The sequence below is a fragment of the Anastrepha ludens genome, chromosome 6 (assembly GCF_028408465.1).
Source record: "Anastrepha ludens isolate Willacy chromosome 6, idAnaLude1.1, whole genome shotgun sequence".
NCBI lineage: Eukaryota > Metazoa > Arthropoda > Insecta > Diptera > Tephritidae > Anastrepha > Anastrepha ludens.
Window position 1 is genome coordinate 3,932,197 of NC_071502.1, and position 17,777 is coordinate 3,949,973.

Here is a 17,777-nt window from a genome sequence, read left to right on the forward strand (position 1 = left end):
TTGCTTGCAATTGATTTAGATTTTAGTCTACAGCCAACAACAACATTGAGAAAAATGGAAACACAAAGCAACTCAGTGGCCCTCTCAATTACGAGCTGCTTCAACAAAGTTCCACTGTATGAACGCGGTCGAAATAAAATTGCGGCATAGCCACGACCAAACATATTGGGAGAAATTCGGTTATGCGGTTTTATAGTTTATTTATTGGCAGTATTTGCAGAGTTATAGTAAATTCAATGGTCTATATACATAACTGCATACCCGAAATTGCTCTAATATTTTTAATAAAAAGTTTGGAATTTTGATGAAAATTTGTCGAATTTTTAAAAATTTTTTTACAAAGCTCGAAACTTTGCTTCACTTGGTAGTTGTTGTAGTAAGAACTATATTCATAAAAAAAAAATAGTTGAAATTACAAAATAAATTGTCAAAACTGTTGCAAAAGTGCTGTACACTTTATTTTGACGCTGACTGTATGTGCGGTAGTGGCATTATTTTTTTCTTAACTATAATTTTTCCGGCAAAATTCATATATTTCTTTTCGATAATATATATTTTTAACTAATTATGCGGGGAAATCAATTAACAGGGTTCAATTAGGTGGGGAAATTTACATACACACAAAGTGAGCTAGCTGAGCACATGCAACCCGGTGCCCCTTTTCTTTCTTCACCTCCCCCTCTTCCACAAGTTACGAGTTGCTTCAACAAAGGTTCCCCTGTATGAACGCGGTCTTGGCAAACACCATGCAATCGTTTTTACAACGAACATGAAGAGAGAGTTCGCCGCCTCTCACAGCGAACAAAATTTTCCGACCAAACAAACGTAAAATGTGGTGTTGCCATACACAAAAATTAATGAAGATCGCATCATAAACCAAAAAAACAGCAACGTTTACTTGTTATCAATTTGCCGTACTTACCAAATACAATATGGTGCACAAACAAGATAAATACATTTTAATAAATAGTTATAGGTTATGGCGTACACATTTTCATTGCTACCTATAACATTTTTCTTCTTTCAAATTAAGGTGTCTTGATTCAAGTAAAACTTTGAAGTCTAAAAAAGGATATAATATTGTTTTATATGTTCGGAATTATTAAGTATATTTACATTTAAGTTTAAACAGTTATTTTATCCCTTTTGAATAATGAGACTCATAAAAAGTTTTGTAAAATATCATATTTCTTACTTCAGTTGCAACACTTCGCTATCGAGTTGTCGCCATCAAAATTAGAACGATTCGGCAACCACGACAATTTTAAGTTTTGCTGCCTGAAGTTGGGCTTCAAAATATAATAATTGCGCTCCTACGGCCGGGCGTATTTTGATATTTGACAGAGGCTAAATGTCGTCTGCCGTCGTCCAAGTGTTTATATGTACTACAAGAATACGTGTAAAACGTGCGGCGACAATTCTGTTGCCGAATCCACTGACGTGACAGCCGAAGTTACTCTTCCATTTTTGTTTCGGATGGTCAAACCTTGTAATCTATCATCCTTGAAGAAAGTCAGTAAAACCACCCCACACTACAGAAAACAGTTCCGAGTTCGCGGAAAAAATCTCTGCCAGACTAACCACGGCCAAAGATATTCATATGGACTAATGAATTGAGGGAGTGACCGGTATAGAAATTGGTATGAAGCAAAATCACAGTAAAAGTATGGGCAATACATTTGAATGATGCGGAAACTTCAGTAGGCCCAATCAACTGAAAGTATAGTGAGATTTTTGGTTGTGCAAAAAACAGACCAAAATGTGAGAGCCAAAAATATTCTCAATTGCAAGAGACGCGCTGATATAGAGTTGGCAACTCTTTTTTTGAATATGAAAATTCGGCTTTGCAAATTAGGCTTCTTAAAATTATCATATCATGCTGATAAGAAATGCGAAATAAAAGAACTTTCGAAGCCATTAAATCTACATACATTCATTCTTTAACACATTTTTTTCCTGTTAATTTAATTATGAAAACAGGAAATATATGAAAATAAAAAGGGTCATAGGAATGAGACATTTATAAATAAATATATATTTATATATGTAAGTATATTTCATTTTAATAAATAAATAATATAAATTTTTACACATCCTTAGGTGCCAAAAATAGTAATGATAACTCCGAGGCAACCCATTTGCATACGGAGTTCAAATCATAGTGTAATAATACGTCTGCGTGCCGAAAACGAATGTCATTGCTATCTGGCACACTTTCTCTCATTACACAATGAGTCAAAATGTTGTAAAAGGACGAGACGAGAAACGGTTTCCACGAACCGGATTTATATCAGGCCAAGGACTAGCACTCCAGCAGCACCCACCAAACATTTATGGGGAATATTTATGATGCTGCAACAAAGACAACAACAACAAACATTCAACCGCTTGTTCATCTGCTTTCTGAAATATGCACTGCAGAATTATAAAATATTGATATCAGCCACTAAATACTGATGACCATCAATTGTTAGTAATTACAGTTCAATTGAAAAAATTTTCCGATCTTCACCTCGGCAGGAAAAATTGGGACGGTTTCACAAAAGCACTAGTTATTTACTACCCATTTCGTAACTGCTTGCAAGTTTGTGCAAAGCAAATGTGAGTGAGGTAAATAGATCCGAAAGTGAACACTTGAAATTTATCGGAAATGTATAATTTGATGAGGTTCAAAAAATGTTCGTGATCTTTATTCCAGCAGTGTTATCTACGGAGAGTTCTTTCCTCCTTTTCGAGTAGGAGGCCTTCGGCCGCGCTTTAAAAAAATTCCCCTACTAGTCTCCTCCGGTTTTTCATAGAAAGTATTGTTATTGTTGTTGTTGTAGCAGTATACTTATCCCCTATCAGTATTATATAGATCAGTGGTCATCTTCGTCTAGCTCATCTAACGGTAAGCCCAGGCTGGGCCCAGAGAGAAAGGGGTGTTATGAGTGAGTTTGATGGGCATGTGAAAAGGTGAATAGTGGCGTGGGGGTGCCTTCACATGCTGGTAGGCATCTGATTAGTACGTCGGGGTGAATTCTGGATAAGTAGGAGTTTAACCTGTTACAGTATGCAGAACGTAATTGTACCAAGGTTACGCGGTATTGTCTCGTTTGTTGGGTGTTTTTGTTTTAGTCCTTCTACGCAGGTATAACAATAATATTGAATAATGCACTAAAAAGTAGTTATATGAGAATCAAAATAGTGGCAAAAGGGTGCATAGCGTGATTATATTTCTGCTTTCATCCCTTTTTAAGTGAAATAACTCAGATTAATGCATGCGGTTTATGTTATTTTTATAAAATTAGTTAGTATTAAATATTATATTGTACTAAAAGTACTGTTAAACAAAATGGCGATTCTTTAGTGCTTGTGAAAAACATTAATTTCGGTTTATGTTATTTTTATAAAATTAGTTAGTATTAAATATTATACTAAAAGTACTGTTAAACAAAATGGCGATTCTTTAGTGCTTGTGAAAAACATTAATTTCGGCCCACGCAAAAAAAGTCAACCCTACCCTACACCTGTGTTCACAATAATACCAACCAAAATTAAATGGGATACAAATTCTGTCTAAAAAGTATCAAACTTTTATAAAAATAAAATAAGGATTAAATTTAATTTAATTTAAATAAAATCTAAAAAATAACATTTAGTAAAAAAATATTAAAAAATAATAAAAAAAACTTAAAAACAAAGTAAAGAATAAATAAAAACAAAGTAAAAAATAAATAAAAACAAAATAAAAATAAAAAAAAATATTGAAATCTAACGAAAAATTACAGATATGTACATCGAAATATAAAAAAATACAAATAAATTGAAATCTAAAAAAATGTTAAGGGAAAAAAAAAAAAAAAAAAAAAAATGCAAATCGAAAAAAACTAGCTTTATTAAATGTGTGACCGATCCTCTCCCCCAATTTGTGGAGTGCGTCTTGATTCTTCCGCAAAATAGACATATATGGCAAATAGCGAGGCTCATGAACTCTATATATTTAACTAAAAAACTTCATGTGGATAAAAATTAATTTTTCATTCATAACAACACTCGCCAGATATAATCAACTGGACTGCATTTCGACACCAAGAAGGCTGTGTCGCCAGAACTAGCAAAATCAGGCGATCATATAAAATGGTAAAGATTGTGGTTTTTAAGAAAAACATTTTCTTAGGTACATCACAATTAGCGTTTTATTTTCTCGTAATAATGTTGCATTTATTCTGCCCTGGACCGGGGCTGTAAAATTTTCATGTTCTTCTCTCAGCATATTCATAGAGTTGCGACTTCCTTTCTCAAAATGTTACACTCTAACCAGGCAAAAGTTCATTTCCCGCCCTGTACAGAAGGTAAGGGTAGCATTGACCCCCTGATTTTTAATTTGTCAGACAAAACAGAAAAATAAGTGCCCTCTCTATATTTGATATATGTATAAAGAAGTGAAGGAGGATAAGTCTGATTCTATGAATTTGCTTTTTTCCATTTGTAGAAAAACTTCCGTCGCGGTTTTGAATTATGCAAGGAATTGTATTTCGTCAATTAAAAAGTCTCTCAATGAGCTAATTTTCTTTGTAAAATAGCCCAATCGACTCCGTATTGAATTAAATTAAAAAAATACAAGACTGAAAAAGCAAAAACTGTTAAGCCTCAGAAAGGTCTTGATACAAGCATACGGATATAAGCGATTGCTCGTGGAGACATTGGGTAACAAAGCAACCCTGTCTCCATTTACCAATGTATTGTTGTTGCTGCGCACAAACTCTGCGCCGAGCTGATTTAGTGCATTACGTCATCAAGACTTCATGGTTAGCTGCGCCGCAACTGAGACGACCAGAACGGCATCAAGCCCCATCCTCGCTATTAGAAGCAAAGTCTAAGCTTGTTAAAAAAAAAAAAGAAACAAACAAAAATACTTTTACTGCACCTAAACATACCTGTATATGCATTTACGCATTGAAAATAATCAGTCGTACTGACGACAATCACTCCGCCGTGTGTCAAATTCACTTCTAAATACTTAAAAATTAAAAAAAAAAAAACTTGGTACTTCAATCGTTCCTTTAGCTATGTAACAATAATCGCTATGTGGATGTCTAATAATTCATTCAGCCATTACATTAACGCTTCTCTATATTCATAACGGCATACATACGTTCTCCACCTGCACACTTTTCTTACCCCTTACAAATACACTTTCTCACATTCCGCGAACATGCAAGTTCTATTCATGTTCATACTTCATAAAATAAAATACCTTAGCGAAATGTTGCAATTTAAATAAAATCGGTACTTACCACTCAAACTGCAAATTCACCAACAAATCAATTTACAATTTATTTCACTCTTTAAAATAGCGACAGATAAAACGATTTCTTTTCCCACGCGTTGACGAATCGATGACAAATCTGAAGCAGGGATGAGAAAAAGGGGTTGCAAACTTCAATAAACAGAACAAAATTGGAAGTGATGCTGGTAAGCGGATTAGTTTTTTAAATTTAATGAAGTTCAATTGTTTAGTGGTAAAACTAGTAACAAATTATTTTAAAGTTGTGAAACTCTTTAAGAAACGTTAGACTTTCAAATTATTTCTTAAAAGCTCAATTTTCAGTTTCTTCAGACATTACATTTAATATCATCTCTAACGTATTCGATCTACTACAATTCCGAAACTAATTTCTATATTCCTTTACATTTCGGACCAAGACACATCAAGCAAGCAGCAGTAGTAGGGCTACAATTTTGATCTTTTTCTATTTGTTTAGACTCTAAATTGACAAATTTTGTTTAAGTTATTCCAAACGGCCAATTTTTGTTTATAATTTTCGACTTGCTAGGGACCAAAAGCAGAAACAAAATAAACTTCTCTTGTTGTTGATGCTCTAGTGCTTCTAACTGTTTAATGTACTGAATTTGGAGTTATTGTAAAAATTCGTGCGTTCACAATTTAACATGCTGCACTTAATTTTTATTAGTTTGTTTAATTTAAAAGTCTCAAATCCTAAAATCGCAATTTTACGAAGCCACTCACTGAATATTGAATTGAAACTTCTGTTCCTTTTGTTTGTTTATCTGCAGCGCTGACGTCTTCCGGTTGTCAAACTCGCGATAAATGAAGTAGCATACAGAGTGATTAGACATTGAAATCAAATAAAGCAAGCAAGTTGTGTTGTTATTAATTTTTTTTTTTTTTGTTGTTAAAGTTCTATTTAGCAATCCAGTGATTAAGCTCAAGAGTAATTATAAAGAGACTTACTTCTTCATCGAGCTAATTTCTTTTTAGTTCTGTGCGTATCATTTCAAAAGAAATTACTAAAACACATTTTCATCGAAAATCCGTTAATATTTTTTTCTATATTTGTTTTTAATGCCATTTCGCTGTCATGATTCCCTTTCTCATTAAAAAGACTTCACAGAGTTTCATAGAAAATCTGACACAAATTTATTGACAATTCAATATTAATTGCTATTTGTCTGTCTAAAGTTACATTTACATGAGACGATATTTAAATAGGCGATAGCCGTTGAAAAATGAAAGAGTTGGTAAAAGTGGACCTGCTGTCTACTTTCACGCAAACGATAATTTTTTAATAAACATTTACACGCACAATTTCGTTAAGCGATGTTGGGAAATCGCGTTTTTTTTCAATACATTTTTTAAAAGGTTATACTACTCTTTTGTTTCGCCTTTTCTACTACTTTCCAAAGCATCACCAACTAACATATGATTTACAACTGCACGCAAAGCGAATCTTATAATACGCCGTGATTGCACGTGTTGATTTCGCTGCGTAAATTTGGCATAAATTTCCGAATATTAGAACAATATTTATATTATAGAAATAGTCCATTTTAGAAATGCCACGTTCCAAGAGAGACAAAAAAAGTAAGTATTGACTATTAAAGATTCCAGATTGTCAAATATCCTCATTAATTTGGTTGTTTTCTTTTCTCTGAAAACAGTTTCGCTGACCAAAACGGATCGGAAGGGCCTAGCATGGAAACAAAAAATTATTGATGATATACGTCATTGTGTTGAGAAATACCCCAATATCTTCCTTTTTCAAGTGCAAAATATGCGTAATAATCTATTGAAGGATCTGCGGCAAGAATGGAAGTCTAATTCGCGGTTTTTCTTTGGTAAAAATCGTATCATGCAAATCGGATTAGGACGTAGCAAAGCAGAGGAAATTAAAGTAGACCTGCACAAGGTAAAAATCCGAACGCTGATTTACTTTTTTAATATACATAACTAATGCCATTTAAAAAATTGCAGCTTTCTAAGCGCTTGACAGGACAAGTAGGTCTACTATTCACGGAAAAGCCGAAACAAGAAGTTCTTGAATGGGCAGAACAATATTGGGCTGTGGAATATGCACGCAGTGGTTTCAAAGCAACAGAAACAGTAGTGTTGCCAGCAGGTCCCCTCGAAGAATTCGCACATTCCATAGAACCACATTTACGATCCCTCGGTATGCCAACAAAACTTCAAAAAGGTATTGTAACACTGTACAGTGATTATACCGTGTGCGAGGAAGGAAAAGTTTTAACACCAGAACAGGCGCGAATTTTAAAGTTAGTTGCAAAACCCATGGCGAAATTTCAGCTTACAATGAAGTGCTCTTGGACCGAAGATACTGGTTTCGAATTGCACGTTGAGGATGATTTAGATGACGACGATCACAAAACTGACAGTGGGCAAGGCGATGAGGTAGAAGATGAAGAAATGGAGCAAGAAGAAGACGAGGACGATGAGGAGTAGTTAATTTGTAAAATGTATTACATAAGTTTAAGTTTAATTTTGTATAAATAAGATATTTTAACTCAAATGAAACTTGGTTTTTTTGATTAAGCTGAAGAAACACTACCGCTTCCACCACCACCACTCTTCTTTGTAGGTTTGTATGCAATAACATATCGCTGTGCAACTGGTAATGGATCAGCATAACCATTCGTACAGGAAGAATCTTCAAATAGGACCAAATAATCTTCTGTGGCAGTTTGCGGTAAACGATGAATTATAGCTTTGTAAAAGCAAGTCGTCTGAGGATAAAGTGCCATCACTAAAAAATAAATAAGTTATTAAAGAACAGGGCATTTGCAAATTTTGCTGTTTTCTTACCAACAGTTTCTTTTGGAAATAGCGCATGCCCATCGGTTTCCGGGTTAGCTCGCATTAACGGCAGTGGTATAATCTTTCGCTTGCTTAGTACATGTCGATCCTTTTGTTCTTCATCAATATCTATGACATCATACTTGTTTTGGCGATGTAAAAATTGTACCACCTCCGCCAAAATCCAGTTTTCGTCATCTTCCACACCTTTCACTAAGGCTGCGACGTTATCCCCAACTTTTGCGATATAATTGCTCTCAGCTGGAGTAGCACCACATAATGGCGGAACTTTCTCACCAGGCTTACTTACAAAGAGAGGTAAAGTTTGCGCAGAAATTTGAACCATTTTCATTAGTGCGCCACGACGTATTGCTTCTTTGTTACCAGCATTACGGGCAGCAACACGTCTTTCGTTTCGAATATTGCGGATTTCTTGTATTTTTTCTAAAGCTCCACGTATAGTCATTTCCTCGTGAGAAGCATCTTGCAGACCTGTTTTATACAGGGTTTTTAATTTTTGTGGCGGAAAGTTCGACTGCTGTGCCCGCAGTATACTGTTCACGTTTGCCTCAGAGCGCCTGCGTTCTTCATCAATTTGATGTATGAGTCTTTGCAAATCTTTTAAACGGTCCTGTAATAAACAAATTTAGACAATGCTTGTTTACTAACAATGCTAACAGTTTACTAACCTGAATTTGCAATGCCGCGTTTTCAGCTGTTAATGGCATATTAAGGGTCCTCTAATTCTAAGCACGAATTATATTTTAATGTGCAAACTTATATTATTCAGCGGAATATAATGATAAGTCGAGAAATAAAACCTTCTAAAGCGCAGATATAACTAGAAACAAAACAATTCTAGATGAATAAATGTATCGGTAAGCGATAAAATTGCCGATAGCAAAGGGATGAGCGGTTTTAGTTGGCAAAAACCATAATGCTATGCTCCAACGCCATAATATTTCGCTCTTGGGAATTCGCGAATTTTTAAAGCACATTTTAGAAATTCATATACCCGTTCACAAATGGCATATTAGCTACAAACTTGACAATCAGCTGTCAAAACTGTTTTGAAAGATCTTTCTTCACAGAAATTGGTTTGGTGGAATAATGTAGTGTTTTTTGTTTATTTAATTATTATTAACGAGTGAGAAAAAGGCAGAGAAGCAAAAGTTAATTTAATTGCACAATTTTCTGCAGTAATAGACGGTTGGAGAAAATCCGAAAACGGCGGTTACTGAGCCTGCAAAATATTATGGCAGCAATACGCATGGGAAATTCGACACTTCAGTTAATAATAGGCAAATACTGGCTAAAGCTCTATTGACACACGCTTTCTTATGTAATATGAGCGCATAATTAATAGTAGCTAAAAAAAGTTTATAAAAATGATGTATATAAACCTCTTCTTTGTCGGCGTTTATATAAGGGCGTCGGCGTTTTAGTAAGTGGTGAATAGATGAAGCAACTGGTATAAATGAATATATCTTGGCAACGCTGGAATGGAGCTGGTTAAAATTACATGTCTTTGTAAATAGTGAGTTATACCACTTTTATGCGGCATAACCATATTATTTAATAATTTGGATTTGAGAAATTTTTATGAGTAATCTCGCTTTTTACTAAGCAATTCGTCTAATTTTTTACAGAAAAACAACAATGTTTAAAGCAAATTAATAACATTCGACTTGATTAACTGTTGGAAAAACGCCGATTGCCAGTTGAAATGGTGTTCCTTGAACATTTGTGCTATTTACAGGCCCTTATTGTTTCATCTTCAATGTGAAGAAAACATCCATCTACATAATCATATTTATTAATACAGTACAATCGTGATAGTCCGACATTTTTTAATCCGACACGTTCGGTAATCCGACAACCTCATAACGTCTATGGATTCAATTGGCATTATTTTATTTTGATCAGTCGTAGCAGAGCAGCAGAGGGGGATTGTGTTTTGTTTCCCGGTCACAATGTATTTGTCATTAAATTTGAACGACGCCAGTTCCCTCGCGATTTCTGACGGTTTTGATGTGATTTTTTTCTGTCTTTTCGTGTCCTTATTTTCTGATATGGTTTTACTTAGTGATGGCATCGACGTCAAACAAACGTACAACACTTACGCTGAATGATAAATGGGCCATAATTCAGCGATACGAACGTGGTGAAACACCTCTTTACCTAAGTGGGATCTACGGAGTGGAACCTTCGGTAGTCCGGAATATTTGATAATCCGACAACGAGTCGGTCCCGTATGTGTCGGACTATCACGATTGGACTGTACTATCAAAACAAAATTTTTTTATCCGTGCTGCTAATTACCGGATCGTTTCACCAAGAACACGCTATGCAATAAAAAATAGAAAACAAGCGAGCTTCTCACGCAAGTGAAAACGCCCCATTATTGTTATTATTAATCGGAATGGTTTACGTTGACGTAAAATAAAAACTATTAGCAACACTGTAGTTTGCAGTCTGTGATGTCTGTAATACAACACTGTGTATTGGATATGGTTCAGCCACCGCAGCAGAATTTTCACGACTTATTTTAGAGTATTTTTAAGTATTATTGCTAACAAAATTAAAAACTTACAAATTCGACACCTATACTCACCGCTAAACACGCGGAACAATTAAACATTGAACTCTTTCAAATAAAAAAGGCGCAAGAGTAGAAGTAGCCTGTCGGCGGCAATCAAAACAATCGCGCGCAATTACGCTTTGAGTGGTTTTGTAGCTGGTTTATAAATGTGCATTTGGCTGGGAACTCTACATATATTATTATAAGTAAAGGAATTCATTTTAATAAGTAAGTAAATTTAGTAAATAATTGACATTTTTTCCTTCTTACGCATGAAATAGAAAAGGTGCATGCATGTGCATATAAGCATGTATTCTGTAGCTATTTTTAGACATATTTTCCTCTAATCTATGTAGAGTCTTTCCTTAATACAGGTTATTCCACAAATTGGGGCAGGGAGTGTCACTTTTGAATTATGAGCGCACAAAAACGCAGTAAAATTAACAATAGCTATGAATCTGAACCGTCTAGTAGTGTAAGTTCTACTTTCTTCAAAATTCATTCTTCAAAACTCATCTGTTTGCATATTTCCTAATAAAACATTATTTTGGATGCATAATGTAGAATACATTATTACTGTGGTATTTTAAGAGAAAACTAAAATATTCAGAATTTTTTCTCTACTTACAGTCCTCGCTCAATGAGCAACTCGAGTATAACGTAGTATATGATGAAAGTATGCATTTACCATATATACTAAAACCCCCATCATACGAAACTGAAGTTGTAATACCAGCAGATGGTAATTTTATTATATCTAGTCAGGAAAATAAAATTCCTCTCATAGCAATGTCTAGTTCTCTTCCTGGAATGTATGAAGAACAATCACCGCCTAGGAATAATAAAACTGTTGTAAGTCCTACTTTGAGTCAGAAGTCCGCATTTAAAGGGTTTGGTGAAAGCCCTTATGGCAAATTGCAAAGGGAATTTTTTTCATCTACCTACGATACTCGACAGGCAACGATTTGTTTGGAAAAGGTGTCACCTCACACGCTAACTGATCAGAAAAATTTGCCTACTAACGGTGGCACAGTGTTTTCGAGGTTTTATGACATGGTTGTGGATGAGAATAGTTGCAATGCCGTTGATATTCAACTGTCAAACGAGAAGACAGAACCCAGTGAGTGCGATGGAGATCTATCTGAAAATGGTGTCGATTACTTGGTGGCCCTTAGCAAAAGGTCGGAAACGATAGTAGGAAATCCAGAAACAAAGCCTTTTAAACTGTCTATCGAATTATCTTTCAACGGGAAAATCAAAAGTCTAACTCCACCAATCGAATTCGATGGACATGAAACTATTATCGAAATCCCCGATAAGCCTTTAAACCACTCATTTATTCTCAAAAAGTATAGTAATGAGAAATCGCCAGACCTTTTTGGCGATGATGAAGATGATGAAAATGAGAACAATACGGAAACAGGCAATGAAAATATATACAGTTTCAACGCGGAAGATTTAATCGAAGTTGTTGATACTACAGTCAAATCAAATGATACAATTTTAACAGAAAAGAAAGCAATCGAAATGCAGGAGGAGACTGGTTTGCCACAAAGTATAAAAGTTTTTGATGTAAATGCGTGTGAAAACCGTGCTGAGCATAATGCAGACGCAAGCACAAATAAATCACTGAATTGTGCCACCGAGTCCAGTTTGGCGGACGATCAAACCTGTGAACAAGATTCTCAACGTTTTGATACCTACAGTTTATTTCGGGAGAACTGTCGTCGAGAAAAAGAGCTTTTACGACGAATACGGAAATGTTTGGCGGGTGTACCACCACCACCCTCTGTAACCATACCACAGTTGGATATGTTTAGTGCTGTGATGAGTCGAAAACAAGATATATTAGATTTCACAGCCGACATTGATACTACTGACGTCCAGGACAGTTGGAGTTCTTCAAACGAGTTTGCCAGTCTCTTAAAGCCCACACACTCCGTTGATGAATCGGCGGAAATGGGTTGGCGACAAGTGCTAGCCGTGAGGCAGCATGGTTTCTGGTAAGCGTTGAATAGTGTTTAAAAACGCCAATTTTAATATTTTAAATTAATTTTCAGTTTTAATTTGTGCAAAGCCTCTGAAAACAACGAATATTTAGGTTTATCGGTGATTGAACGTTTTATTGGCGCAGAAACTGCCTCTTCGTATCGCAATTCACCGTCTAGCGAAAAAAAACGCAACGCGCGCATGAAGTAAGATTATAAGCTTATTATTTTGCTTTTCTAGCGTTCAACATTTTCTTATGTTCAATATTCGAGTTTATGTGTTTATATGTTTTGAAATAAGTTTCAACAATTTTGGCTTTGCATTGCATATATTAATTTGCAGATTACTCACGCAATCTCCCGGAAATCGTTTAAGCCATTTGGCTAGACGTCGTGCCACTTTTTCATCAGCGCAGTTGGCCACCCAAAAATCAAATAGTTTGCGGGGGCCACAAATAATGGTAGATGTTAAAAAGTAGGTTAAATGTTATATGTTGCCATATATCATAAAATATTTTTTCATTATTATTATTTTTTTTGCAGGAAGAATAAACATCGTCGTAAGAATACTCCCAAACGTATGACACCTGGTAGCAAAAAAAAAAGTATAAAATGCATTGTAATTTTGTTTTTAATCTTTTTGCTAATAATTTTATGTTTGAAGCTCGCAAAACGCCTTCATCGTCGGCTCGTAAAAGACAATTTCGCTGCGATCTCATTAAACCCGGTCCTTCGCGGGAGGCATCGAAGCGTGCGCTGTTCCAGAGCCCGCCCAAGCAACGGCAGCACAAACCACCCGTTCAAAGGTGTATGCTTAGTATTAAGCCCGAAATTGCCAATCGTGTTGAAAAATCAAAGCGAGCTCTCTTCTCTCCGGACAAACAGTCGGAGAGCACTTACGCCTCTGCTAATCAAAATTTACTTCTTGGTATTGATAAAAGTATCAATACCCAGTTCAATTCAGCACAACAGCAAAATCGTTTTAGTACACTTGAGTTTGATTCAAGATTTAAGCGTAAACGTTCGGCTATTGATGACGACGACACTGGGGATTCAGGGGACTTACCATCGCAAAGTAGCAAACTGTTCCGCGGAGGTGCAGAAAATTTAACGCCACGTGCACTCAAAATTAAAAGTCAAAGCTTTTGTATTGGGGCTGGTTCCACTTCAACGATGGCTAGTGCTGCTGCTTTTGCTAATTCTGAAATGACTACCACCGCTGCTGTTTCAACTCGTGACTTAATATCGCATTCAAATTTACTACCCACCAGTAGTTTTACTTTTGGTAGTGCAACTGCTTTATCGTCTAACGTATCAGCTGCCGCCACTACTAGTAAAATTCAACGATCACACTCGGAAATGGTGGCGCAGTCAAATAGTTTAACAGAGAATCAACGAAAGGTATGCAAACTCTTTTTTTATAGATATGGGAATTGTATACAGTTTTTCTTATGAATTGTAGAAGCTTTTATGGGCGGTGTCACAAGCATTGCAAGAGAAGAAAATCACAACGAAGCATAGCAGCTTCAAACAATATGCAGCAGTATTAGCCAGGGTTGTGCGGCGATTATTTCAGGAGTTTTTCCAAAAGAGCAGCACGAGCAATAGTGAAACGTTGTTGCGGTAAGTTTGAGTAGTATTTGATTGCTAGATTTTTACACCCGCGCGCTTGTGCACATAACAGCATGAAGGAATTGAATTATTGAAATAGATATCGGCATATACATAGGTACACAAAATCCTCAGAATTGGTATTGAGAATTGACGAAATCGGCCAATAACTACGCTCACCTCCTATTTATAAAAAAACGTCACATCTCCATTATAAACGACCCAAAATTACTCCAATTTGATTCAAATGATAAACTTAATTTATGTGTTAAAGTGTATTTCGATAAGGACTTAATAATAATTGAGGACTAAATTTGTGTTCGTGCCTCTGATGTTACAATCTATAACTGTTTGTTTTGTTTGATTCCAAAAATGAAAATACAGCCCAAATTAAATTTTAATAAAACATGCGCAAGTATATAAAGTTCGGTCCACTCCAAATTTAATCTTTTGTACCTGTTACTTTGCAAACTTATCGTAAATTTTTCGCTTTCAGCTTGGCAAAACGGTACGTGCACAATGTGATTACTGGCCATTGCGCCGACGATATTTATCTGCAAGCGAAGGCCAAAATTGTACGCGAGAAAAACGAGTCTAACTGTCGCCTGAGCGGCTATATTGGACCCGAGGAGTATCAACGTCTAAAAAACTCTCAGCAACAGCAACAGCAATTGCAAGATCAAACGCATTCATTTAGTCAAAACTTGATACGTGCCGATTCCGTCACGAATATATTTTCTACCGACTCATCATTGAACTCCTCCCGTGCAAGCAGCAGCCAAAATGTAACATTGTCAACCAGTTCTTTAGCGACGACTTCAACCTCGCAAAACCAATCACAATTACAACTGCTTGAAAGCTCAGTAAAACAGTCATCGTCTCTAACCAAGCTATCCATTCAGTCGAACACATCGCCACAGAATAGTTCATCGAAAAATAATATGTGCGGCTTAGCTTTACGAGAAAATGTCAATTTTGAGTCCGATCAACGTCGCTCTGCACAGAAGAATTTCACTGGAAAAGACCAGCGCAATGTGAGTCCATACGCGCAAAATAACAACCACTATTTTGGCAACCAACTGATGGCAAGCAACATACAAGGTGCTTCAGTAAAATGTACAACTTCAGTGGGGAAATCGCAATTGCAAGCAAAGAACATTGAGTTGGATTCGAGTTTACTGAATGCTGGCACGACTAAAGTCAAGCGACAAATCAGTTTCGACAATTAAATTCTGTATATTTTGCGCCTTTCCGTGATTTAAACTCATTTGAGCAGAACTGAAATAACTACTCTGTAACTCTTAGGCATTTTTGGACCTTGTGAAATGGTTTTCTTGAAATGTCAAACTCTATTAACGTGGTTTAGTGTACATTTTCAATGGATTGAAATTACTAAATAGTTATAGGCATAGATTAGAAGAATTCGCACTGCTTATAGATGGTTGTAAAAAGAACAAAATAATAAGATTTACTTAATTTCATGTAATGTAATAATTTGCTATCGATATAATAATGTTTTCGGTATAATGAATATTTTATATACAATCAATATGTTCTCAAATTTCTGTAGTATAATTTCGTGATCATTGCATGTACTGTACGCTTAGCTTAGGAAGCAAAAACATACATTTTTTAGTGCTGTTACGTATGATTAAAGTTATGGGTACTGGGTCTCACAACTGAAAGAAGACAATTGTGTGGAATGAGTGAATTTCCAAATTATATAATTGTCTTCCTGTGGAAGGTTTTTAATTAGAATATACTTAGAGTTCTTTAAAAAAATTTAACATCTACTCAAATACGGCCCAGTACAAGTACACATTATACAAGTAATAGTAAATAAAAGAAGACTTAATTAAGATAACCTGATTTTTATTCATAAATTTACCGTAAGATCGGTAACATCGGGTCTCAATAAAAACATGGATTATATTGATAAAATCAGAAAACTAGTTTGAACATTTTTTGAAAAGATGTAAATCCTAGTTAGCTGACTAAGGAGTGAAAAGCTAGGGCTAAGGGAGGTTTGTGTGCACCGAACTATGGGGCTACGCCAGGTGAAATCCTTACTGGGAGGGTACGAAAAAACTCATAACCCTAATCGAGGCCACTCACAGAGAGAACTTGAAACATTTCATTCATTCGCCCTTCGTGACCAAGGCAAACAAATCAAGCCAACGGCATACGAGAAGTGAAGTCGGGCAACCTTTGAAGATCCGCCGAAGAAGACAACAAAAGGACAACTGAAAAAAATAAATAAATAATTGGCGCGTACACTTCTGTGAGGTGTTTGGCTGAGCTCCTCCTATTTGTGGCATACGTCTTGATGTTGTTCCTCAAATGTAGGGGTCTACAGTTTTAAGCCGACCCCGAACGGCGTATTTTCATGAGAGAAATACACTCGGAGGTTTGCCATTACCTGCCAAGTGGCGACCGCTATTAGAAAAAACTGTTTGTTGTTATTGTAGCAGTATAAACAATCCTGGCCGGATATAAATCCGGGTCGTTCCGGTTACGTAGAAGCGACGAAAAAACTGTTTCTACCATTTTGCTGTTTCACGCATGAAGACTCGAACCTACGCACTCCCAAATGCTAGTCACGGGAGCCAATCCCTTTGGCTACGGCGGCCGACGTACCTTACAACCGCCATAAAAAACAAAAGCACAACAGCAACAGTTGGCGTGATAAAATATACACAAACGCTGCAACAACAGTACTATTGCCAGCCAATAGCTTTACATTCCGTCTCTTTGCTAACAAACGATTCTTTGTACTTACTCTCTTTCCCAAGCCCATTTAATTTATATTACCTATGATAATCTAGAAAATGTTCGAAAGGTTTTCGAATTTTTTTTGCTATGCCATTAATAAGATCTGTGGTGCCTTGGTTTTCTTTCGAGATGGCATTGACAAGTCAGATGTGAAGTATCTTCCTCTTCACTTCTTGTTTGGCGCGATAACCACTTACGCGAATTTGGCCGAGTTTAACAAAGCGCGCCAGTCGTTTCTTTCTCGTGCTAACCGACGCCAATTGGGCACACCAAGTGAAACCAAGTCCTTCTCCACTTGATCTATCTACCGCAAAGGAGGCTTTCCTCTTCCTCTGCTACCACCAGTTGGTACCGCTTCGAATACTTTCAGAGCCGGAGAGTTTGTATCCATTCGGACATCTTGACCCAGCCAACGAAGCCGCTGGACATGTATTCCCTGCGCTATGTCTATGTCGTCGTAAAGCTCATACTAAGTGTTCGATCGCGTACGACACTCGCTGTCACCAACGAGCAAGGGTCCAAAAATCTTCCACATAATATTTCTCTTAAACACTCAAAGGGACGCCTCAGGCATCGTCGTCGCCCAACCTTCTGCGCTATACGTTAGGACGGACATGATGAGAGTCTTATAGAGTGCTGTCTTTGTTGGTTAGGCAAAATGTTAAGTTCTGATTCTGGGTAGTAGATTACGGATGTGTGTCTCGTTTTTCTTGGTCAGGTAATTTTCTCA

General features: G+C 36.3%; 4 protein-coding genes across 8 annotated transcripts in view; 2 read left to right on the forward strand and 2 right to left on the reverse strand.

Annotated features, from left to right (window-relative positions):
- Positions 1-5,384, reverse strand: part of LOC128865909 (14-3-3 protein zeta) — a 57,531-nt gene extending 52,147 nt beyond the window's left edge. Inside the window, exon 1 of one of the 3 annotated variants that reach the window (XM_054106310.1) lies at positions 5,280-5,384. The gene's annotated coding sequence lies outside the window, so the exon portion shown is untranslated. Of the gene's footprint in view, positions 1-4,919; positions 5,011-5,279 lie in introns of those variants that run through there. The other 2 variants (XM_054106308.1, XM_054106312.1) reach the window with 2 other exon arrangements.
- Positions 5,385-6,713: 1,329 nt separating this feature from the next.
- Positions 6,714-7,796, forward strand: LOC128865908 (mRNA turnover protein 4 homolog). Its single transcript, XM_054106307.1, has 3 exons — positions 6,714-6,868; positions 6,946-7,193; positions 7,259-7,796. The coding sequence occupies exons 1-3, from the start codon at positions 6,841-6,843 to the stop codon at positions 7,742-7,744; spliced, it is 762 nt and encodes a 253-aa protein (XP_053962282.1). The 5' UTR covers positions 6,714-6,840; the 3' UTR covers positions 7,745-7,796.
- Positions 7,735-9,006, reverse strand: LOC128865907 (SAGA-associated factor 29). Its single transcript, XM_054106306.1, has 3 exons — positions 8,785-9,006; positions 8,105-8,726; positions 7,735-8,045 (listed from the first exon to the last, which is right to left on the reverse strand). The coding sequence occupies exons 1-3, from the start codon at positions 8,821-8,823 to the stop codon at positions 7,831-7,833; spliced, it is 876 nt and encodes a 291-aa protein (XP_053962281.1). The 5' UTR covers positions 8,824-9,006; the 3' UTR covers positions 7,735-7,830.
- A 1,556-nt stretch (positions 9,007-10,562) lies between these two features.
- On the forward strand, positions 10,563-16,203 carry LOC128866688 (uncharacterized). Of its 3 annotated transcripts, none has more exons than XM_054107595.1 (9): positions 10,563-10,904; positions 11,033-11,151; positions 11,307-12,679; positions 12,737-12,871; positions 13,008-13,139; positions 13,208-13,269; positions 13,329-14,065; positions 14,127-14,287; positions 14,772-16,203. In XM_054107595.1, the coding sequence occupies exons 2-9, from the start codon at positions 11,092-11,094 to the stop codon at positions 15,502-15,504; spliced, it is 3,393 nt and encodes a 1,130-aa protein (XP_053963570.1). In that variant the 5' UTR covers positions 10,563-10,904; positions 11,033-11,091; the 3' UTR covers positions 15,505-16,203. The 3 variants fall into 3 exon arrangements, with proteins under 3 accessions (XP_053963570.1, XP_053963569.1, XP_053963571.1); XM_054107594.1 differs by having other exon boundaries at positions 11,051-11,151; XM_054107596.1 differs by lacking the exon at positions 11,033-11,151 and having other exon boundaries at positions 10,564-10,904.
- Positions 16,204-17,777: the final 1,574 nt, after the last annotated feature.